Here is a 26,547-nt window from a genome sequence, read left to right as displayed (position 1 = left end):
TAAAACGGTTTAAAGTGTACTAATATCACAAAACTGTTTGAGGTACTGTGTCATAACGTTAAAATTTTAAAATTATATCAATTTGGCTACGACTACACCGTTAATACGTACGCAGCCAACAAAAACAGCGCCACCTAGTGACGATTTTTGTTGTATACAGCAGTAAACCACGCCTTCTTTTCTATTTGTCCGCCATTTTAGTTCTCAAGGCGTTCCACCGTTCGCCTTATCGTGTATTTTTGATCGTTGTGAGGATATTATCATTTCTCCATGTTTTTCCGAAGCGAAAACTGACTTTACGTAAGAACGAAAAAGCCGTCCGTTCTGTTGTTATTTCGCTAGGTTATCTATCGCACTGTAAATGGGTTTCCGGAGCCAATTCCAAAACTAGCGCATTCCCCTTCGAGCCCGTATTCCCCTTCCAAGCCGAAGTTGCGTTTGTAGCAGCGAAATTAAGGTTTTTTTTACTTCGGAAAGATTTTAACCTCATGACAAGATAACGTCACTCCGTCTCGTACCTTTAGAAGTATCTGCTAGCAAAATGGAATCCTAACCTCACATTTAAGCTTATGTGAACGCTTGGTCGGACCTCACCACACACATGGTAACGTGGTTGTTTACTAGAAACGGAGCGAAGCCAATCGAAGGGTATCGTCGCAGCATGATCAGTAGTCATCCTGTGTGCTCTGACCGGGACCGTAGTGTTGGTGGTATTGGGTACAAGTAGTGGTAGTAGCACTAGCTGTTGTTTACGAGATTTTACTACCTGTACGAGTGGTTGTGTTTGGCTGAGAAAGTCCGAAACAAATTCGCTAGATCGTCTTTCCTGGCCGAAATTAGTGCAAATGCAATGAAGATACATCAGTTACCTAACCTCTCTTATGGAGAGATATGCGAAGAATTTTGCCGCCGCTTCGTGATTGTGTGTGCACAAAAAAGCCTTTTGGAGTGTTGGGTGCAAAAATCGTAAAGCACTGCTAAGGCGTACAGGATCGCATTGAAATGCACAAAGAGTATCAGACATTGGTTGGTTCCAAAACAACAAATACAAGTTTTAAATGTGTATGACTTCGCGGACACGTGTGCATGTGAGTATGTGTTTTGATTCCAATATTTTCTCCCGAGTGCAACCAGATGGTGCGAAATGGGAGCACGAGAAGCGACATGATACTAAGGAGATTTCCGTTCCATTGCTGACTAGATCGGATCCAACGACAGCTATAACGCACACACGAAACGAACGGAGTATCCTGTAAGGTTAACAATGTACGGCCAAACGGCCTGTTCCGTGCAATTTCAGTTAGTTTTCCAAACTGCACGTAACTAAGCGGCCATCTTAAAAGTTGATATGTAGTGTGCGGTTCGTCGTTCGGTGTTAATTTTTCGTGCAGAAAATATGTTTGCAAGTGTGATAAATAGTGTGAATTGGACAAGCATGTAAATTAATTATTGAGGAACAGCCATTCTAGCTTTGTCATGGATAGGTTTAAATTATTAGCAGTGTTTACGTGAACGTGAAAGTGTGTCAAACAATTGATTTACAACAAAACAGTTCAACAATGGTAATGTTTGAGTTATTACTTCGGTATTAAGTGAAATATAAGAGACGAACATTAAATAGTGACCATCTTATCAGTTCGGCGAAATTGGTTGCAACTCTTCAGTATAGGGAAAATGATCGATCAGCAACCAAAGTTATCATACTGTAAGTGAATTCTATGTAACGTTGTTCGTTTGCGTAACTTCCTTAATAATTAATTTGCTGCGTGTATTCAATACTACGAATACCGCCGGTATTTTCAACCAAAAAGAAATTTATTGTTTAGTTTAAAGCTTATACAAATCTTTAACCATTTTTCAAGCAAGTTTTTATCTTCTTTGCCATTTAACAACTATTTTTAACAACTTTTTAATAACGCTTAACATTTTAATGTATGGCTCTAATGTTTTATCGCTTAAATTAAATTTTCTCTTTTTCGGTAATCTGATTCAAATAGTTAGTTTCATTAACAAAATTATGTTAAACTGTTGCATAATCCCTTATCACATATTCGCCTCTTATTTAGATCAAGTATTTATCATTTTAATTTATTTAAACCTAAATTATGAGTTTTGGGCTACACCAGATATGAGTTGCTTCATTACATCCATTTCGTTGTTTGCTGTGTGTCCTTTTGAATTTAAACCATATAAAGGGTACACATCGAACGCCATGCTATACAGCTTGTCAGCATAAATGTTGCCTGTGCTATTTAGCATATTTAACTAATTTTGTCGTCATGTCTGAGGAAATTGTTTCTAATTCGTCTCCAGCTCCATCACATTTCCTTTTGCCGATTGCTTTCTTTTGCTGTCTGTGTTTGAAAAAGTGGAACTTTTCCATGGCTTAGGTTGTGTTGTGTTACATCAGGGGAACACGACACCGTTACCTTTCGTACCTCGGATGGAAGCATCTGGCGAAAGAATAAATCGATGACATTGGGGTACAACCGTTCGAACCGTTTGAGGTGACAAAATGGGAAGAAATGTGTCCCCGAAAATGCGACCCAACCGGAGACACTTGGTGACTTTTCTATTGTGTTGCCTCTTCCATTACGGCTGCTGGAGACCTCCCGAAGCGAGCCACTGGCAACGAACCGTTCCGAACTGTACACCCCTTTTACTTTCCTCCTCGTTACATCACCATAGACTCCGACGGAAGTTGAAAGATTTATAACTTTGCGAAAGACGACGAGCTATGGCTGGGTACTGCTGTGCCTCATTATGAGCGTTGAATCCGTCGGGACGGTGATGATCGTTGGATGGGTTTTTAACTCTTTTTCTCGCCCTAAAAACTTCCTCCTTTCGTGTTTCTATCAGACCAGACGGTTCGGAGTTTCGACCGGAGGAAGGTGTTGATAGGAATAAATGTTACATAATGTTGAGCGAAATGTTTATTTAAGTATTTCTTCCTGTCGCGCGCCACATGTCGGTCGCGCTGTCATCGTCATCGACGTCGGTTGTACTGATTTCTTTTTGTTTTCTTGCACAGTACAATTTGTACACGGCGAGAGTTGTTGATTGTTTTTCTGGGTTCATGATTTTACGCTTTAAAATTGGTGAATGATCCACGATGAAAATGGTTCTTTGCGCTGTTAAGATCTTATTTTATAGCATTACAGGAGAAGCTACATCTTTTGAACATTTTACTAAAATCTATAAATGTTGTTTTACGTTGCTGGTAGATTTCCGGAAACAAAAACATGGACTGCAATAATTAATCAATCAATAGTGACAAGTAAACTTATCTAATGACTTTAGATAAAGCAAAAAAAAGTTGATAAATTGTTCAAATTGTTTGGTAATGAATGATAGAAACAATTTGGTTTCTGCCAGAATTATCACCACTATGGCAGGCATATTCAGGTACCTATCACATAACTTTCCTCGTGACACAAATACAAATCACATCAACAATCAAATGCACAGTCCCAAACGGGACTACATGGGAAACACCAATACTGCAAAGTTCCTTACACCACCATAAGAGACATAATTATGGCTCTGGTCTTTAGAACAGGAAAAGTGTTGAGTAAAGGAGATACATTTCAACGGTTACGCACAAAACCCGACCACCCTTGGAATGGTTTAAGGTGTTAACATTTCGACCTTTGCAGCCATTCAAATTACCACCGACGCGGATTATCAACGGGAATGAACCACTTTTCCTTCCAACAATCCGGATTCGGGTGGTTCCAGGGAGTGAGGAAAAGAAAACAACGGACTTATTCCCCTACGCATCCCCCTAACCCCTCACCAAGCTGCAGCCAGCAAAGGGAAAGGCGAAAGCGAACGAAATTCTAACCAATGCTCAGCATGAAAAGTTTTCGTGCCGTCGAAAACAAACGAATTCCATAATTAACAACCGACCGATGAATAGTGAATGAGCTGCGAAATGAGACGCGAAACACGACGTCGGTGGAAACAGGAGATTCAAGGTCTTCGGTAGGGAATCAGCTTTCTTACTACGAAACAGACCGCCGTGGCGGTTCCGTCTAGTACCTGGTATTGTGTACGACTAATTGATACGTGTGGAAAAACATATTGACCGACCGTGTGTAGACAAAAGGGGTAATGAAGGGTTTGCGAAAGGTTTTGGTTTTCAGCTCATGAAACAATGATGTCCAGGCAAATGATGGACCAACTGTAAGTGAGAATTTTTTAACTAATATTCATATGTATGTCACTTTCAATTGATGTAAATTGAATGTAAATGGAATCATACAAAAGAAGTAGCTGCTGTAAAGACAATGTTTATTGATTAAACCCATATAAATTACGAGTTTTGCTTTTAATTTTGTATTGAAAATTTTATATACAAAATAAAAATTGTCACATTGATTTATTTAAGATTTCCGTACTTAAATAAGAATAGCATACATTACAAACTCTTCAATGCTGTTTATCATCCGGTTTAGACATTTATCAGACTTTAATGAAAAAAAACTCTTAATATATATTTGTTTAACAATTCCAATAATGTAATCGAGCTAGGTTGAGGTTGAGCAGCTTAGCGAGAGCGTGGAAGTGGATTAGCTCGAATAAGCTATCGAAGATTTGGGACTCACGATTTTTGGCCCAAAATGAACATTTTAAAGATTGATCGTATTCAATAAAAATTCGAAACCAACAAGTGAAATAATTTTACTCAATCGAAAGGGTGTGAGTTCTAGGGACTAGTTCTAGTTAAAGGAAAGAAAGGGACTAGTTCTAGGATTTACTAATCTCTATAGTATATTAAAACGATGACAGATAGATGTACAAGTTATATTTAGTATTACAACCACAAAGACTATGATGTTTTGATATAGCCACCACAGAAATCGTTCGTTTTGTCAAGTTTTTAACGATGGCGATTTTAACTAATGGAAAGAGCAAAGTGTTATTTGCATCTTTATCTGTCTCTATCCCCTGTTTGATGCTACCAAGAGTTTATTAGAGAAATTATAGCCGTTTCGAAACGGTTTTTATTGTGTTACTTTTGTTGTAGGAAGAACCATTCGACTTATTTACTTAAATACATTACCTAAGGTAACTCGCGATCCTGCGCTAGATCTCCGGTAGCTCGTGTGAGCTAGAACTTGTAATATTCTCGAAATAGAACATTCATTCGCTTAGTTAACCCAAGTGAACTATTTCTCACAATACTAACGACTTTGTTAGCTGTCTAAATGCAGTACAACGGTGAACAAATTCAGCCCAGATAAAAACACATATAACAAGTAATCGTTATCTTGTTTTCCGTTCCTACACTGTTTGTTTGACTGTTTCGTAATCTAAGCCACCACCTATGGTGAGATTAGTTCAAAAAAACAAAAAAAAACTTACTACACGCGATACAGCGCACCCTCGTTCCTTGTTGCTCTACTTCAAAAAGAAAGCCAAAAAAAATTGCGTTTGGTCCCTCGTGCTTCAGCTGTTACCACTCGCGCAGCAAGTGCATCGATTTCCGGTTAGCTTTAATATATATCATCTTTACTCCTCTGTCACGGATGAAGATGATTCTTGAACTGGCGGAAGTCGGAAGAGAGTAAAGCAAGCGGTAAGCGGAACAAAACATAAACCCCACCCGTCTCGTTGGTCGCGGTTTCAGGCCGGAACACGGCGTGCCACTTTTTCCATTGTTCGATAGCTACCATACGAAGGCCCTCGGATTTTCCATACGCGCAGTTACTACCATGCCAGGGCAGGACGGATCGCACAAATATGTTGCTTGTCTGTCCGTTCAGCTTTTCCCCCGGCAGGGTGTCCTACGGATAAAGGGCAAAATAATTCTTCCTCGCCGTGCCGTGTCGTGTCGTTTCTCGGGCGCCGTGATCCCTTTCCCTTCTGGTGCATGTCTTTTGTTACGCTGATGCGATTAGCATAAAAATGGTCACTGGTATGTGCATGCATAATTAGGATTCTTCGAGCGCTGAAGATGGCATCCGTTGCGGGATGCAATCGGTAACAGGGAAACGAATGAAAAGAAGAGGTATTATTGCGTCTGTGCAATTCGTGGTACGATCGAAATGTCTTTCTTTTTAGTTTTTACTTCACTTTGCAGAGAGGGGTACGCACATAACTTTTATTTGCCAGAACGCACACGCACATTTGAGCAGAACTACACACACGCCAACGCAACCAGATAGATCATCATTTCACTATCAATTCACTAGGTTTTTTTGGTTCGTTAAAGCAAATCCAATAGTATCCTGGTATCGTCGCGTAAGAGGCGTAATTGTTTATGATCGATTAGTTCCGACCCTGTCCAGAGCCGTGCGCTCTACCCTGCAAACCAAAAGGGTGCTAAACTGTGACGGCTAATCGGATAAATCCATCAAACGGACACCGTCAAACGTAGGTTTGTGAAAATGGGCAAAATTGGACTTTTTTGGAATAGGGAGTTTCGGCACAGGTGTCTTGGGCTGCTTAGGCGACAGTCAAATCCGATCATAACACCACCAAGGCACGTCAACCCGGTATGTCTTGGTTTATATGTTGCTGCTTTCGATTTACTGCAAACCAGCACCGGAAGATGAACCGTAACATTTGTTCGCTTGGTATCCTGCTGTTTGGTGGAATTAAAGCTTATCAACCGATATGTCTCGTATCCCGGGTGTTACTGATTCCTGGCAGTACGACATACTTTGTTTTGATACAACAAAACACCAAAGTGTTGGTAATTATCGCAAAAAAGGTTTCCGATGTTTTCGCATCCTGAATCTTTGATACTGTTTTTGCAATATGATTGGATTAGTTTCTAAATTAGGTTTTCTTATAACATTGTCATTGTAGTTTAACAAGCAGAAACATTTCCACTTTACATTCAATAAACAAGTAATCTCATCAAACCTCGTTCTGCCACAATAAATGAGATTTGATGTGAAGTTAAATCGTTCAATATGTTATGCAAATTCTTACACTTTGTCGCATAAAGAAGCGTCGAAATGTGTCACACTATGCAACTCCAACTCTTTTATTGCACTCAGCTCAAAACACTTTACATGTGGTCTTTTGAAGTAAGTTCCTGTGTAATGCATTTCCGCTGCATCTGCAACTCGTACCGTTGCTGCATTGTAGCGTAAAATGGCTTATCGTCGTCCACTGGCAGGCCACATCATGCCGGGTTTCATGTTTTACCACTCAACCACAGTATCACTTAAATTACAGTCAATTGCACAGTAAGTGCACGTGCGGCCCGGTAGCAATCCCTTCGATATGCAGCTTGCAGGTTGTAGAATAGGATCACAGGAAATTTTCATAACATCACTTGAGCAACATTGTAATGTCAATAAAATGCAAAACCCGAACACAAACACTGCTGGCACACGGAATGCGCGCCATCTCATTCGCCCGGCCACACTGCCACAATGCGTACACGCACCCGCGTGTACGGTTACGGTGAAAAGTGCAATTTTAAAACAAATAACTTCATCCCCGTGTATGTGTGTGTGTGTTTGTGGGAACGAGAAAAGCAGGACAAACTGGTGAAAACGGGAAATGTTAAACGCAACCATAACGACCGACACCGACCGGGGCCTCGTTCGGTATGAGAAAGCCAGCGTTGGTCATCTCTCCGGCAAAGGACATTGCAATTAGGGGGAGGGGGAGGGGTTTGAAAGGCTCGGGATCGCATAATATCGTCGCCAGGTGCAACAAACGTGTAAATGTGCAGCATCCAGCTCGGAAGGGGGCCCGGTTCAAACGGTCGAATCGTTTGATGTTCGCGATGGGGGCCAAGGAGGGTTTTTGATTAAAATTAAATTTTTGCCTTAGCACTGATTACTTCGGTCGCCTTTTTAGACCCAACCCGACATAAAGCGGGTGCACATCAGGGGCATGAACTTCTTCGGATCGTTTCTACCATTCCCCAGAAGGGACAAATGGGGATCGATTCTGGGCGACAAAATTACCAACCACACTGTGAGAGCAACCTCGTGCTGTGCTGATGCGCTAAACGTAAGCGCCCATCGCCTTTGCACATGGAAGCCTGGTGGAGGATTTTAGCACAAAACACGAACGACACTACTCTAGCGCTAGATTCGAATAATTTGATAAAATTTACATAATACTCCTACAACGTTATAGTTTCACCGCACAGTGGGAAAAGTTTGGAGTGACTTGTGCCGATAGGATACTTTTGCTGTTTTGAAGATTTGTTTCGGGTTCTAAAGTATAACGCTTGCCGAAATTTATGGCATAAATTGTTTACTTGTTTAGATTGAGCACAAAAATAAGTTTTTTTAAGTGTAAGAGTTGTGAAAAAGTCTATTTTCTTGTTTTGTTTTTATTTTTTTCAATTGTATAAATATATAATACTTAGTTTATGTTCCTTCTTTAAGCCGCGCTTAAGATTATATTTTATAAAAATATTGTAAAATAAATACCGTTTTCAATATAAAAAATATCTTTTCCATGTATTCGATAATGTATCTACTATATCTCATCTTAAGTGTGATTTTGTTATCATATTTTAATCTTTTTCTTACGGTAAGCTGTATGCAAAGGTACATAGTTGTATAAAGTTAATGGTATTGCAAGTACTAAGGCAACCCAGGTGATTTAATGTAAATGCGAAGTAAATTTCTATTGTTTAACTATATTTCACAGTTTTACATTTTCTCATTGTGTTTGTAGGACATTACCATGAAAAGATATATTCGTTTGCCTATAAAACTTGAAACTTTCTTTTTATAATTTATGTCAAATTCATGAATATTTTTTATTAATTATGCCAAATTGTTATTGATTAATTTAATTCAATTGAATGCAATAAAACGTAAAATTCAATAGATTAATTTACTTTAAATGCTACAATGTTAAAATGTCTCCAAAATTAAATTTATTTTCTCCGACGTTTCTGCAATGCGCCTGTTCGATAAAAACAATCTGTTCCCTTCAGAACCTGTTCCCAATCCCTAAGCCCAAGGGCCTATAGTTATACCGCGTTGCATGAAACAACGGCCAAACAAAAGTCAAAAGATGACGAGTACCCAGACTTCCCTTTTGCTACCCAGAAATACTTAGTTAGAAACACACACACACAGAGAAACAGTTTGAAATGAACCGGGTGCAAAACACGACCACCTCTGTCTCTGTGGCGACCTTTCGATATCAATGTTTACTTTGGTTGCGCTTGCTTGCTTAGCCTCTTTTTCCATTCTATTTACACAGAGCAAATAACATTTTCCTGCTTTTCCGGCTTTCACAACCTCCCGCTTCACTTTGCCCATCCCATTATCGATCCCGGTGGATATGATTATGCACTGATAGGCCCTGGGTTCGCGTTCATACAGCAAACAACCAAAGCTATTGACGTACATACGAGCAACATCGAAAATGGTACACTCACTCTACCCCTTCATCTCTCATCTGTTTCAGTTCCCATCGAGTCCAAGTGCAGTGCCGGCCAACCGGAACCGGATCCAGGCGGTTCGCTGACGAACGAAAACGCCAACAGTGCGAACAGTGCAAACATCAACGCCAATGTGTCCACCGACAGCAACACGGTTGCCCCCGGTCCTGGAATGAACGGTAGCAACAGTAGCTGCAGTGCAAAAACACCAATTACGACCCAACCGTCGGTAACGCGCTCCTCCCAGCAAGGTTATTCATCCACCGGTGGCAGTGTAACGGCACCCACGTTGGCCGAAGGACAGAGACTGTTGCTTGCCGCAGTGATGACGGCCGGCAGTGGTACCGGGGAAGTACACGGTGAAGGGAATGGGGGCGACTCCGAGAACCTGGCCGGGCTGTTGGGGACGTCCCTGTGCGGGCAGTGCTGTGGTCCGATCTGCGATCGCTACATCATGAAGGTGGTCGACATCACCTACCACGAACGATGCCTCCAGTGTACCTCCTGCTCGATCCGGCTCATGCATTCCTGCTTTATGCGCGATGGGAAGCTGTACTGTCGCTTCGACTATGAGCGGTAAGTGTAGGATCGGGGGAAATGGTTTGAAAGGGTGATGGATGTCGATCTAACAACCACCATGTTTCGGTGTGTGATTAGTACATACAAATACACACCAACACACACACATACACATCTCTTTTAGAATATCAAAACCGAAACCGGGAGCGAAACTCCCCGTGTCATGTGTTACGGGCACACAAACATAAAATTAACCACAAAATAGAACGTCGATCCTTGTGGGAACTGAAGAAGGGAAAACTATGCATGTTACTATCCGCATGCATGAATTAACCACGGATGAACGAAGATGGGGATGGAGCAGATGTTTTGTGGGTTGTACTACTGGACAGTAAGCAAGCTTATTAAGCATATGCACTAAAGCATGACACAAACATTATACTATCAATAGTAATTTGAAGAGCTGGAACGAGCATTAAAGTATCGTAATGCTTGCGATACTACACTGATCACATCAGAATTGGCAGCAAAACGCGTTGTTGCATATTTATTTCACAGGGAACTTAACACAACTTTATATGCAAATGTCACACAAACCGACTGCGCAAATATTTTGTTGAAATCATAGCGTCTAGCTGATGATTGCATTGGACACACAAAACAATGTAAAAAGATTACTAATTATTGGTACACGAAATCAGGGAATTGAACAATACATTTTTTTAGTTCGTACTCATCGTAAGTTTCGCCTCAAACAAATGTAATTTACAGAAATGTTTACTTCTTTGGTGGCACGAGAACCTCAAGAGGTCTGCCGTTTCTAGCATTCCTTAACTTTATTTATCAAGAGTAAGATGGTCAATCCTACATGCGAAGGTACGATCCGGATACAATTTTAAATCCGTTCCTGTCGTGTAAGACCACTGGATCGTATCAATGTTGCGGTAATGTTAACATTTAAGTTGACTTTTCACGAAAATGGAAGTTGAGAAGCACCGAACTTTTTGGAGACTTACAAGGGGCATCGAGCATCTCTTTCATCCCATGAATATTAGTTAGCATTGCAAATAAAAGAAAACAAGAAATGTCTGTGAAATCCTAAACAATATTATTTAAAGGCTTTACTCCTTGATAATCCTTGAAGGAACGCCGGCATCGAAAACCTTGAGGACTTGGAGTACTAACTCAATATGATGGATTAGTAAGAGAAGACCCAGGAAGCTATATTCCCAGACGGTAGCACAGAAAGAAAGCCGTGAATTACATTGGTCAGGTGGGACCAACTTGGTGTCATGCAATATGAGCTGTAGGGAGCTAATTGAATGAAAACAACAGATCGGTAGGTTTCCGTCCCACGGGCCTTTGTCTTAGCATCTAGTACTTCATTTCTAACAAAGAAACAAATATGTTCATTAAATACAGGTCTTTTTAAACGCGATTTATTTAAACGCGAACAATCTACAGTGATGAGCATTGTTTTCAATAATGAGCTTACAAACAAATGTTGCCATTATAAAACAAGAAATCGTACTTTAGTTTGCGCGTCAGGTACTATCAGCGAGGTCCTTAAAATAACCTAATCAAAATAAAAGGAAATGCTCGAAAACATCCTCTTCGAACAAATCACTGCCTGTGAGCGAAATCTAATTAATCGAACACAAATGGTTTCGAAATTTATTTAATTTTTCCGTCGACGCTCAATTCCCGCGAATCATTGAACGGTTTTCCCGCGAACCTCAAGATCAACCTTTCAATCAGAATGTCAACGATTTGCATCGCAGGACATCACGCTCGTGCCAGGAAGCTTACAAAATTCGCCTACACCATTCTGATGAATGAATGGCATTTACACTGTGGGGCGAAAAATACGGCGCCATTTTGCCCTTCCATAGTTAAGTATTTTCTCGTAATTCTCCAAATTCATCCATCGGAACTGGAAATGGTTTTGTTTCTTCGCTTAACGATTGCTCGAACGATAGAAGAGGTTTTATTTTCTTTTCCACCGCTAAATGCCACATCCTTCACACGTCTCTTGTTTCAACTGAAGCGCACATAAAAATGTCTTCATTCTCGATACATGCCAGTATTTTGCAAGCACAAAGGATGTTTACCGGCGAGTAAGGTAATCGGCCAGCCGGAACCAAACGACACCGAACCAGTAACGCTCCGTAGTCGGTTTCTCGGGACGAAAGATGGCACTTCAAGATAGAACAAACAAATAAATTTGAAGATTTTATTGTTATACTTGTTTCGCTTCCTTCCTACCCGTAGCTCCACGGAAAGTTCATCCTGGCCGGGACGAGAACCGGTGGAGGTTTGATTCTTTAATCTTTGTTCCCTGCCGGCGAACATGGCGGTTGAATTCGAGAGCGACAACATTTCGGGTGAAGTCATGTAGACATCGTTTACAATCTCCAGTCACTCCGGATCACACCACAGTCCGCGCAGCGAATGAATCGTTCCAAGCGAGCATCCTTGTGACAGAGCTACAACCCCGACCCTAGCCAAAAAAAGGCACCAACCAACCAACCAGCCCCATCAAACTCACTCGTTTTGCCGGCTTGTTTTCACACTGGAGAAAGGCAAACACGACGCGAACGATACACTCCATTTTATTATTGTCTTTCCGTTTCCGAGAAATGAAACGTCTATCGGTACGTTTCACCCATCGGAAGGATCACATTCCTCCCTTCTTCACTGCCTTTTCCACGTGAAACAAGAGGATTTTCCATCGAATATTCCATTCATGCGCATGTGTACAGTTGTGGGCGAATGCGATATTGGGGTGAGCGTTTATCCTGAGTGGATGTCGTTGGATCGTTGAATTCGAACGTATATCTAGCACGTCTTTTTTGCCATGGCATCAGTAAGCTAATACGAAACATTGGATTCATAAAAGAGTCTCTAGTCTTAAAGCAAAATTGTATTTTAACCGTATTTGTTTGTTCAGTTCAGACAGAATTGTGAAACCCGTTCTTCTTAACTATAATCCAAATGTGAAGAATCATGCAATTCAAATCCTACGTAGTTCGCCAAATGTACGCTTTATTTGTTTTTGGCATGAATATTCTCTGATACATCGCCAAACTTACCCATACCGATTACATGTAGCTTCTAACACCTTTCCGTGTTGGTCCGATGCTTTTATTCATATTATTGACCACCTTCGTACACTTAGGACACTTCGCATGAGTGTCATAAAACTGGCAAATCAAACCATTCCTATCGAAAACGGAGTCATCTGGCGATAAAAGTGGTCTACGTTTATTTGGGTCGAGACTTGGTGTATAAACGCACTGCTCATTGAGACAATGGCATACGTAATTACAAGCTAAAATGGCGAATACACGAAGCACAAATGATTTAGTGTTTGTTTATATTTGTAATGATTTAACGTTTGTTATTTTGGTGGTTTGATTTAAGAGTTCATTAGATTACTTCTTTTGTTGGACTTTAGTTAGCATTGGCTTCATTCCACTCGCTTCTTATATGTCGTTAAATGGTTTTAATTGAAATAAGATGCAGTGAGACAACTTATTTTTAACATATTTTTTATAACATTCATCAATTTTTTGTGTACTCATTTGTACAATGTACTTTACATTGTATGTATGATTTTTCGTGGTTAAGATTTTTCCTAACCATTATTTATTTATTAATATTATTTTTCCTATTTTTCTAGTAGTTTTTTCGTATTTTCTCTAAATTTGAGGTTTAATTTTGTCAGTGAAATGTGTACATATGTAATGGTTGAAGAACAAAAAGTTCTATTTTAAAATCATGAAAAATTAGTAGATAAATAATAAAAAGTGAAGTGAAGAAGCAGAGAAACGTAGTTTTAATATTGAACAAGTAATAATAATAAAGGGGCGGCCCGGTGGTGCATGTGAAAAACGGCGCCCGTCCACACGGCAGGACCGGGTTCAAATCCCATCCGGACCGTCCCTCCGTAGCATGGACTGACTATCCTGCTACGTGGTAGAATAAGTCTTGATACAGCCAGGCCGTTCTAACCGAGAAAAAAAGTAATAATTTTCTCTCTCTCTTTTCCTTTTTCTTTTATAATCGAAAGACTCTAGTAAACAATCAATCAGATCGGGTTTAGTGTTTGGCCAAACGGAAGCAACTCATAGTAAATGATTTCCTTCTGAGTTCTGAGAATCTTTCTGAGTATTGATCCTGGTTTGGCCACCGTTTGAGTTGCTTTACCGCGCTTGGTTTAAATTTTTTCAAAATATTGTTATATTTGATCCAGTTTTTTGCGTTAATTGTGGATGATAATATGAAGATAAGTCCCATCTCAATTGTCCCAATTGTTGTTGTGACACCCAAACGTGCTGTTCTATTTTGATTATTTGTTGGTTTTGTCGACAATTTGAACGACAAAAATGGGTTTATTATAATTATAATTAATGTTATAATTCAATTATAATTCAAAATGTTACTATTCTTTTTATATTTTATTAATGAAATGTCGATTTTTTGTAAAACTTTTACAAACTTTCCAAATAATTTTTTGTTCGTTTCAAATTACTACATCCCTTACCGGTCATGAACACATATAAATGGTTGTTGTCCTTGACAAAAAAGCATGCATCGCGAGCAACACGCTGCAACATCACGATATCGTTCTTTTGTGATGTGGTAAGGCCACAAACTTGTAGGACTCGGTAGTGGCCCTCTAACAAAATAAGGATTTTTCTGACGCCGGTGCAAGGGTACCCCTGGGTTGCAACCCACAACGGTTCATAACACGTACCTTTATTTTATGTTTGCAAACGACCCTCGCAAACAGTACAGCAAACGATCCGGAATAGAAATCTCAGCTGTAAAGGAAACGAAAAACAGGGAAGGGAGCAAAAGAGCATTGTTAGGCTGATATGATAGATTGAATTTTAATGACAATCACAATGTGGTGTAAAATAAATTATGGGCAATTTGTCTATTCTTACGTGCGTATATGGACCTACAATGCCGCGAGATTGATTCATCGCAGAATCATACCCACACGTCGTCCTGTAGCCGTCCAGGATCGTCGAACCGTGGCAAGTTTACAAGCCCATAGTTAGCCATCGACAGAACACGTGGTTAATGGTAGGGAAAGGGCTAGCGTTAACAAGACATAAAACATAACCCATAACCCATGGCGCTGAAACATTGAACATGCCAGACGATAAATGTTCCATTCAGACAGCTTGTGTTGTCCAATACACGGACGATGATAGTACACTATTTCGTGGTTCTTTGTTGCTCTCCCGTAACTCTTTTCGTCACAGCATGACTAGTTTTTTTTTTTACATTTGTACACGGTACGATGGTAGAGTATGAGTATTTTTTTATGCTGGCATACCTAAAGGGTAATCGTCTGTCGCTAGCAATAAAATCGATGATCATTCATCTATCAAACGGTAGGTGGAATAACATTTTCGCATTGTATTTCTACAGACAGTTATTGAATTTTTGAAGAATGAATTTGAAGATACTTTCAGCGAAAGAGAAATTTAGCGAGAGGACAGACCTACGTTACAGAATAGTTACAATTGTAATTGAATGTAAAGATTGTGCTTTGAAATTATATCCTTCTCAAACAAACTTTTGAATACGATATAGGATTTATCATCATCAATTGCTATCCCATAACAAAAACATGTTGAAGATCAAATTTGAATAACTAAAAATATGTGTCATAAACAATCATAAAATAGTTTGAATTCAACTTTTTTCGATACTTTCAAACAACAATCAAACATGTAAAAATTGAATAGAGCTTCTATGTTGAATGGCAAGTTTAAACACTTCTTTCTCACTTTCTTTCATCGATTTCAATTGCCCTTTTAAAATGATCGTTAAATTTTAAAGGCATTCAAATCATCGTTAGTATCGTTATGATACTTTCAATTGATAGGACAACGATAAAGCAAATTGTGTCGAAATCATCGACCTCGATGACTTCCTCCGAGATACACGGTACCTTCCGCCTTTGTTCTCGTGTTGCTTGTCGGAAGTAAAAGTTTTGCAATGACAATCTAAAACCGTTTATCTAAAATCTTTACCCCTTCCATCCGTTGCTAACTACGCTTTCCTTCCCCATCCCATTCCAGACTGTACGGCCGGAACAGATGCCTCGGATGTGGTGAAAAGATTGGTGCCGACGAGCTGGTAATGCGCGCCCTGGATAATGTGTTCCATCTGAAGTGCTTCATCTGCGTCGTCTGCGGTGTTCGGCTGCAGAAGGGCGATCAGTACGTCATCAAGCAGAGTCAGCTGTTCTGTCGGCCCGACTATGAGAAGGAGGTGGAAATGTTCCAGGGCTACAGTTACGGTAAGCGCGGTTATGGTGTATGGCACCATACCGGCACAAACGCCGGTCGCCTAATATGGGAACTAATGGCAAAATGATTTTTTCTCTTTTGTTTTTATTTGTTGGTTTCGTTTGCAGATGATTACTGCTGTGATGACATGTTCCAGACACGTATTGACGGTCGGCGGGGTCCGAAACGGCCTCGAACTATTCTAACGACACAGCAGCGTCGTGCCTTTAAGGCTTCGTTCGACATATCGCCCAAACCGTGTCGGAAAATTCGTGAAGGATTAGCAAAAGATACCGGGCTTAGTATAAGGATCGTACAGGTAAGGATGAATTAACGAAAGATCTCTTAAGCCAGCGGTTGTGGAGTGAGATTCGCTTTCCATGGCAATCAAATAACAAGCTCTTTAAATAGCCCTTAATCAAATTCTACTAAAAATTACCAAAAGTCATCCACGAAACATAACCTCAACGCATTGCAACCTTTTCTCATTTCAGGTATGGTTCCAAAACCAACGCGCCAAGATGAAGAAAATCCAAAAGAAGCAGCTCAAAGAAGGTGGCAAATCATCACATCATGGCAGTGTCGGCGGAAACGCCGGTAGCAACAAAAACCACAACGGCAGCAACGTTAAAGGAAACGATTCTCAGGAAGAACTGTCTGATAACGAGAGTGCCGTCGGTGGAAAATTGTCGCTTCGCATCAAAGACGAAAACTCGAGTAAGTACGAATTGTTTTGCTCCAACCCGGAAAGTGTGCGGAAGGAGTCAATTTTTCACATCGACAGCTTTAAGTTGGTTTCCCACATCTGTACAAAGAAAGCTACACTACCGGTAATGTTGCCCAACTCTTTCGGGTTTGGCGAGTTGAAAGTCTATTCTGAATGTCTCTAGAAATCATCTCCTGCTTCGGGGAGGTCGGGATGTAGAACGTGTATGGAATGTGTACCTCTAGCGCCTGTTCGCTCTATTTACCACATTTGCATTTTTACCTTCTCGATCCTTCCCGACGCCGACAAGCCACCGGAGAGCAACAATAGACCTTCTGACAGTCGGCACATATTTCAAACACCCACAACGTTTAACACTTTCTACCAGCGTAGTGAACATAGAGATCAACACTTGGCCGCTGCACTAGCAACCTTTGATGCCTTTTGCGGCGGTTTGGGAAACGGGAGGCTGTCAATGAGCTTCCAAAAATATCACACAATCGTGACACAGCTCGTAGCCCACAACCCACCTACCCGGGGTGGAATTCACGGGTGTCAAATATGCTTTTCCCAACGATTCCCTTGCCGGAACCGCATTTTGCAGTGGCTTTGTATTTTACATCTCACCTTAGTTGGGTGAAATTGCTCGTCGGCAAGGTGTCAGATAATTTTTGACACCGAGTCTGGCAGTACCTTGCCTTGAATTGCAGTTATCATGGAAAAACGTTCGCTGTTAGGAAATCAATACCACAGCATCTGCATAACTTGAGATGCAGTATATTTTAGGTTCGTACACTCAAGTGACTAATTTGGATAAAAGATCTCTATTACAATTGCTTTGTCTGGGTGAATAAGATTTTCGAATCTAAGCAATGTTATCTTTCAAGTTTTATCTTTTAAATAATTAGAACATAAGAAATTTATGAGCCAAAATTCAAACTCATATAATATTTTTGAACGTTTCATGCTTGAAAAAAAACTGATTCAGTATGATCCCCGGTTCTCATTGTTCCAATAAAATATTTTAACAATGAGTAGATTTTATTCGAGAGCAATTAATCTATGTTCTGTGTTATGCATATTAAACATCGATGGAGTCCCATGGTGCCTCTTGGTTACCTCAATGAGTGGTCTAATACATCGTAAGTCGTGGTCCGAACCTAATCTGAATCGCGTTCCCCGTAATAAGATCGGACTATCCTGTAACAGTCTAATTGATAAAAATAAAATTTAATAAGCCGTTTTTCACAATCCTGATATTCTTTAGTGGACTGTACAGTGAATCTCTTAGATGCACAAGAAACCTCTATTCACTGCTAGCGTTCTTGCTTTATGCTCTTTTTTCTTCATCGCATTGGACTCCATTGGAGATAACGATCATCACTTTCGATCGGCGTCGAACGATCGTACTCAACCGACGAGAGACTTCTTGCGGAGAGCGTACGTGAGCGCCCAGCCGCGTATCTTTCAAACCGCCCCAGGTCACAAAGCGTCACACATATACCTAATCTATAACACCTGATCCGGTAGTTCACAAATCAAGAATGGAGACGGATTATAAACCAATCACACGACAAACTTCCACTTAAGTATAGTTTTTTAATGCAATCTTTATCTCTCATCAGGATCAAACAATTACCTTCACGATAGCTGCAGTGATAATGAGGGCACCGTTACGGACAATGACGGTGGTCCGTACGGTGGAACGGCTGCTCGCCTTGGTCTTGGAGGATCAGACCCGTACAAGATTGTGAAGGAAGAGCTGGACCTCGAGGACGACTACTTTCGCATGTCAATGTCAACTCCCAACCAACATCTTCATCATCACCATCACCACCATCAGCATCACCTTCAGCATCATCCCCAGACACCGGGCGGTCGGTTCGGTGGGAAATCCTTTGCAAATGGTAAGCAGTCCAAACAGTTCCTAACTTTCGCTTTATCCGCACACAATTATTCCTAAATTTGTCGACCACAATCACCTGCACTTTGTCATCCACACTTTTGACCGGACGATTACGATCTGGGGGATTACGATCTTCGGGGTGTGGAAACAATGTAAACAAAACACATCCACTCACATCAGGCTTATTTTCTCAGTCCAACCACAACAGGTAACAACAAGAACAACTTCGCTCACTTTGTGTTTTTGTTGAAATGTGTCCCCTGGCTGTGTGTAGTGTGAGGGTTTTTTTTGTCCAAAACTTTATCCACCATCATAATACTTTCACTTTCGTTCCGTGCTAAAACTCGCTTGTTTCCTCAAAAAAACACAGTCAGTGGCTTATACTAGTGCCAACGGGGGAGGTGCCACTGAAGGGATAAATAAAACAGCAAAAAATGGCGAAATAAAATAACTCTACGGGTAACTTTGGCTCCGTATGCATGCGGCGGTGGCAATTGGGGTAGGGTGTTAGTGGTTTAACGTAAACAGTGTCGCAACAAACGACCGAACAAAAACATGAACGGCGTCGAGTGACAAAAAAACACAAATAAAATCCTCTGAATGTATGGTCATAAAAATGTGTATCCTCCCATGCTGTGTAGTAGGATGCGTGGAAAGTAAAAGCATTTATCCTATAATGCGAAAAATTCACCCACCAAATACAGCTTACATGGACAGCATTCATTTTTTTTACGCAAAGCATATTGTTTTATGTAGTTGCTACTATAATAAAAGAAATAAAATATTTTTTTTCATAGGTGACACAGCCTTTCATTTATCATCAGCACATGTATTTTCGGTGTAAATATGGATTGTTTTGACAGGTGTAATTTATTATTCCTATGACACAAAATTTTAACACGACTTTCGAAATTAAGTATTTAAATCAATTACCTTTACCGTGTAATCCGGTTTAACTGGGTCGCTGATGTTTGTAGTAGCGGCATCGGTCTTACACGACAGTACCGAGTATTGAATCTCATCTACTACGGGGGAAAGGAAAGTCATAAATGATAGGCCAAGATCACTTAAGGTTGAAGTACCGCAAAAGAAAATAAACCGTATGTAAAGAAGTAGCTATTATTTAGTAATCCATTCATCAATTAGGAATCATTGGAGTGTTACAGTTCCAACATATACCAATCGTAGGTGTGATTAAAAAACTAAATGGATTATTGAAGCGGAACCATTAACTTTTTTCATAATGGGCAACACATTCTGGGTTATCTGGAAGTCACATTATATGAGAAACAAAGGATCTTTGGAATCATCCTATCGATTGTCGTGTAATACGAAAATTGGAAAGACTAACAAGGTCAAACCTTCAATAGTAGATACAAAACCATTGTCCGATCTTTGTTATCATAAAGTAAGTTTGACAACAAATACCAAAAAGCTAGCTAACCCTTAGGTTGTGAAGAGATCAGTGTTCCTAAAACTTCTTGAACTTCGCCAAACATTTTTGGGCTGCCGGTTATGACATGGCTTTGGAAACTGGTGTATCAATTGATGATTCTTGTCTTTTTTTCTATCGCTGCGGTGATATGGCTTTTCAGTTAAGGTAGACCGGAAACCTCAGCCTTACTTATCACTGGTTAGTTCAGGTTACTGAGTAAACTAATCTGATCTTTGCAGTTTCCAGAATAGATCCTTTGTGTAGAATGATGGTACTCTACTCTAGCACCTTTCTGGCGAACTCAAAACTCTGGAGAACTCAAAATAATAATTATTTTGTATTTGGTTGAAGTTTACTCGAGGTGATTCTGCAATGCAACATTATCTATCAACGTTTGCCTTTGCACAATTAGCCCTACTCAAAAAAGGAACCTTGCCCAGTTAAATATCTTGAGAATAAGTTGTAGCGTTGTTTTATTTTTGCAGCTACTTAAGAAAGCAATGCACAAACAATCTACATTAGAATATATTTTTAGAATACAAATGAAAAAATAGACCATGTTATGGAATAATATTTATCATTCAATAAAATAAATTCTAACCCAAATTAGAGTCAAATATTTTCGATGCCACCCTCTAACTGGTCATCTTCCTGACAGTTTCTTAACTGCACAGTTCGTTGTGGTTTTTTATTTGAAAATATTTTGCTTTAAGTTTTATAAACTGTTTTCTTTCGTCAATAGCATCCCAGCTTCCAGCCTTCTGTGTCACTGTTAAAATCTATCGACATACTAATGTACTAGCATAAGTAGCTAGACCACTATGCTGTAGTACACAGATTTCAACACCCTATTATACAGCCATGAGCAAAGTTTTTGCCGTGTTTTACTTCTATCCGTGTTTTAAACCAAAGCCCTAATCCAAGGGGTAAATCACAACCATCCACCACGTGAACATGCAAAAACAAATGTTATTCACTTCCCAGCACAGATTATCGCTTGTGATCAAGTTTTTTTTTTCACCACAGCGAAAAACATAAAATGTTGCTGAATCCTCAAAACACGCAAGGTATGCAACTGAACGTTTACTGAACACACATACGGAACAAAAAGTTAAACAACCGTAAGTTGTTCTATGCCATGCAGTCGTAAATTTCGTAAATACCGGTGGATTACTAGCGTTATGTAGCGGATGTTCATCCAGCAAAACATTTCGTTTTCCAATCCGTGGATTGAATGCTTTATTTGCGTTTAGTATTTGTGAGTTATCTAGCAACCAGGACGCCCGTTTGATTGTAGCAAAGTTGTGCATTTTTATTAGTTTTCTGTGGGAGTTCTTAACATTTCTTTTACTTCATGTTTAATCTAATTTTACATTAAATGTCATATTGCTTATATGTTTATATTGTTACTTAAAAAGAATACGTCGAGTTTCTCATTGAGTAAGATTTGATTCAGACATGCCTTTCTGGAAAAATGAATAAAAACAAAAGAAAAAAATACATTTCCAATCTTTTCCAAATGTTTTGCTCTTGGTAATTTTGCACCTCAATTTATATGTTTGTCGCGATATGTAAAATAAATAATACACAATAAAAATATTTAGTCTACATATGTATAACATAAAAATTTCTTTTCGTCCAGTTACTCAGATTCCTTTTAAATTTAAACAATTTATATACATAAAATGGGTGTAAAAAACTCTCGCTCAAGATACAAACTGTAGTTTTTTTTTGTTTTGACCGAACACAATCAAGAAGAAAAATTCAATACATTCTTTGTTAAATTGTTTTTATCTTTTTTCGCTTTTGCAAACTAAAAATATCAAGCAATGAATCGAAACTTTTTCCACGACGAAAGATGTGGATTCTTGTATGCATGACACAAAAAGGTGAAAAAAGATTAAAAAAGAAAAACTAAACTAAACATCTTCACGGTTGGAAGAACGCTTGTACGTTCCATGCCGTCATGGAGACAATTTTCTGTTCCCGAAAAACATTCCATCGCCACTGTACGCACCTCACTTTTCCTTCTGTCTTTCTCTGTTAAGGTTACTGTTTCTTTTCTTTGTGAATTTTCCGATGAAAACGGTGGAAGAAGACTGACAGGCAAACAAGCGATACACGATTCACGACACTTCCGTCACAACATCTATCCGATTTTGTCGGGAAACACAGATACGAATCTTTTCTCTTAACTGGATCCAAACATACCAATAGTAATCTGTAGGCATAGAAACAAAACCAAACAACAACAAATCCCTGAAAGGAACTGACGGAAAAGTTTTCCTTAGTGTTAAACGATACCAGGTTGGTTTCTTATCTTAAAGATTTCCTGTTGTATAACCGTTTCGCATAATAAAACAAAACAGTATATAAGATAAAGAGAAAGAGTGAGAGCGATAGAGGAAAAGAAGGAAAGTTTGCAACTTTTCTCATCCTTAAACAGACACCTTAAGGTGAATAATTTACGTGCCAGAAAATTGTTTGAAAATGTCGATCTTTAGCTTTGCTTCAGGTTTCTTTCGGGTGGGTTTGTTTGAATTTTGATCTCAAATTGTATTTGCATGTGACAGAATTATTGGAAAAACCCTTCGAGAAGTCAAAATTTAAATTATTGTAATTATTGAAAAGGTGATAATTTGTATTTGCAATCAGGGTTGCAGTTCAATTGGGGTTCCTTTTCGCTTTGTAGCTGCTTTGTATCATTTGCAATATTTTCAACAAACCTGTTAATTGAGCGAATAAGTTAAACAGTTAATTAATATTTACATTGACTATATGAGTTAGCATATTAAATTAGTAAAACGTATAAACAAATTTAATTTTCTTCACAGTTTTGTACGCGTTTGTGTAAATTTTCTTCACAGTTTTGTACGCGTTTGTGTAAATTTTCTTGTACAGTTACCGGTAGTCTAAAAGGCAAAATGCCTTTTGTACAGTTTATCCGGTAGTCTACCTGTGCTTAAATGCCAACATAAAATCCCGCCGAATTTCTACGCTAAAGACAAACACAAAAAATCAATAGAACTTTCTTACCTATCTTCAATCATTGCCCAGCGTGCTTGACGTTGGAAAGGAAAATGTTTCCATACCAAAAAGAGAAAAGCTCCATACCACTGCCTTCGGTCAAACAAAAACAAGAAGAGCTCCCACTGAAACAGCTTCAGACATCAGATATCCTTCCCGTAGGATTTGACTACTAACTGCCATGCTACATGGATCGCAACGTTTCTCTTGTTTCGTGGGATTTTTACTCTTTTTTTTTGTTGGAAAAGCTGCCCGGCCCCACTGTTTGCTGTCTCTTCCTTCCTTTTTGCTGTGGAATACGAATGGCCGCCGGTATATGCCGGTACGCCGAAAGAAAAATTCCTCATCTCGACATGGGATGGAAGAAAAAGGTTCGTCCCTTTTCTCAATGGGGTTCCCGCAAAAGGACGATACGGTTGGTTTGTGTGTTGGAAAACCCCGATTTTCCGAATAGCGTGGAGTTTTCTTCGGTACAGCAATGGCCGTGCTTGGTTTCTGTTTCCACAGCCATATTCCAGCGCGTATACACATCGTTGAAGGAGCTTTGAAGACAGTAAAGAATAGAAGAGATAGTCCATAGTCAGACACATACAGTGCGGAGCGCCCTGTGACGCTATTTACCGATGGTATTAGCAAGGAATTCATGCCGCGTTTCTTTGCGCACACGGGAATATAGCCAAGCACACAAGCACACAAAGCCACAGACAAACACCTTGCGTCCTGTCTCTTCCGCTGGGTTCTTTTCGAAACCCAAGCTCTAGCTAGGAAAACGCCAACCGAATGCCGAAACGGACGAAGATTCATCGTTTGCAAAAGGAGCCATCGTTTGAAGAAAATCCTACAACATTATTCGTTTGGTTCGTGTTCATCCCTTCACGCCGACCGGTTCCCTTGTTTGCCATCGGTTCGGAGCTTACTCCATCATAAACGAGCTTAAGTCCGAAGGATTTTTCCCTGAAATGTGGTTCTCCTTTGTGCCGGAGTGTCAGTATCGGGCAGCCGGCGGGGGGATGATGTTGTGATTTATTAAGTTGCACAGGATTTTCTCACACCGACGTCGCTCGCTCTCGGCCACAACAGAAGATGGAAGGAACCTTAAAGCTGATCGTATCGTTTGATGCCAAAGGAAAACAAGCTTCACGTCTTACTGTACCGTAACCAAGGCACATAAAACCTGGAAGATATGGTACATTCCTTGCCATTTCTGTGTGTTCATGGGCTATAGCACAAATCGTATAACGCGCACGGGAAAGCCCAGCACCATCGATAATCTGCAGCAAAATGCCCACCTTCCCGACCGAACGTGAATGTGTCTCGGTGGCGCATCTTTTTCGGATGTGATATAATTTTACACCATCACAATTCTCGTTGATCCCATGACATTACGAACCTTGGGAGAAGTCACGTGTGGGCATTACGGTCCATAGCCTTAGACATCGTGTCTTCCGTACTAATAATGCTACTATCCGCTGTGGTTGGCCTGTTGTACGTAAATTGAATAAATCGTACCATTTCTGCACGGTGCATCGACGGGTTGCCTATAAACAACAGGTTGTTCTAAAAATAAATCGCCCAGCAGGTTTTTTTGCTACAGCGTGGGGTTCACCGTTAACGTAAGGTAGCAAAATGATTCTATAAATAAAAGGAACAATCCACCACTTTCTTATAGCAATTCATAACACGAATAAATCATTCATAAAAAAGTGGTAAGGTAAGGCAACGGCAAGTAAGGTTAGGTAGATAAGAAAAAAATAATTGAAATGAAGTGAAAATGAATATATTCTCTTTTTATGGGCGAATATGTAATATCTTATTTTTTATATTAAGTGTATGTAATTTACTAGTCCCGACCTCACTCGCATTCCTAGATTTTATTTGCCCGCAGCAGAATAGTCATTTCTGCGTACGGATATGTTTGGCCCGGATTGGGATTTGATCCCCGGTCCTGTCGCGAAGAGACTGGCGTCACTACTATCTCCACCGTTTCAACCTTTTGTAAAAGAAAAGCTCTATGAAGTATAGTTCTTGCTTGTGAAATTGTTAAGTGTTATGTATTTATGTATAAATATACCCCAACGGCCCTGCAGCATCTGCCATTTTTTCGTGTAATTAACTACTTGATTACAGAGTAAATCATAGGTTAATGAAGCTTTTATGAAGCATTTTGGTCCTTTTCGGTGTTCTGGATGATTCCCAAATTCTTTTTTATGAGCTTGTGAAGGGGATCAACCACATGGCAATTAAAATTTAGACCTAGGACGACCACAAATAACCCGATACAGACTTGACTACGAGCTAAGACTAAACATAAGTACAAGTTTAGTAGTTTTCGCGGTCTAAACAAATGGAACAGTGGAGTGTATTTAAAGGTGTCTTTCACGAATTGGACGGATAATGTGATTTGATGGGGCAAGGAGATAAAATGTTTATTTATAACAGGAAATCTTTCATCTTCACTCCTCCTCCTATACAACATCCAAATATTCCTTTCTAAAAATTATCTAGCAATCCATCATCAGCTAATCATGGGATTTCAATCAATTTCCATTACATTTTCTATCATGCAGAACATCATGCGAACACTAGCATTAAGACAGAAAATATTGGACTCGACTCGACAACGATGCTCCCTGCGAATGGAACCAGCATGGACTACGGTGTGTCATTGCAACAATTGGCTTCATCTATGAACGGAGGTTCCCTGCCGAACGGTGGAAACGGAAACGGAGGTCCCACCGCATCCCATGAGCCTATCGGTCCAATGGTTAACCCGATTGATCGGCTTTATTCGATGCAGAATTCATACTTTTGCAATCAGGACAATCCGACAATCTCCTGTACTTCCACACCAACCGGCCATCCAGGTACACCACCGGCTGGAACGCATCATCGTCCAACGCCCGGCTCGGGTTCACAGCAACCGAATCCGATGCATCTTCAACAACCTGGACTGCAGCAACAGCCATTGCAATCGCACCACTTCCCAACACCGTCTAACATTGGACCGAATATGGTTAGCTTAGGAAGTTCTAACGTAGGGATGGGACAACACATGATTGGTATGTGCAATTCTATGTTAGAACAACAACAGCATCAGCAACAACAGCATCAACAACAGCAGCAGCAGCAGGAAAGTGTAATGTAATCCGAATAAACAGTGGTAGCCACGGATTCAAGTGTAAAATGCAGTTGATCATAAGAAATAGCAACAGATGAATTGATCACCTTTGTTTTAGTTTCATTAAAAAAATGTTAACAAACTGTTTA

General features: G+C 39.9%; 1 protein-coding gene across 1 annotated transcript; it reads left to right on the top strand.

The window, feature by feature from the left end:
* Positions 1-45: 45 nt before the first annotated feature.
* On the top strand, positions 46-26,547 carry LOC125768839 (uncharacterized). Its single transcript, XM_049437036.1, has 7 exons — positions 46-1,705; positions 9,403-9,952; positions 15,997-16,217; positions 16,335-16,525; positions 16,701-16,923; positions 18,538-18,819; positions 25,848-26,547. Exons 1-7 carry the CDS (start codon positions 1,675-1,677, stop codon positions 26,423-26,425), a joined length of 2,076 nt encoding a protein of 691 aa, XP_049292993.1. The 5' UTR covers positions 46-1,674; the 3' UTR covers positions 26,426-26,547.

The sequence above is a fragment of the Anopheles funestus genome, chromosome 3RL (assembly GCF_943734845.2).
Source record: "Anopheles funestus chromosome 3RL, idAnoFuneDA-416_04, whole genome shotgun sequence".
Taxonomy (NCBI): Eukaryota; Metazoa; Arthropoda; class Insecta; order Diptera; family Culicidae; genus Anopheles; species Anopheles funestus.
This window is presented reverse-complemented; position numbering and strand designations above follow the sequence as displayed.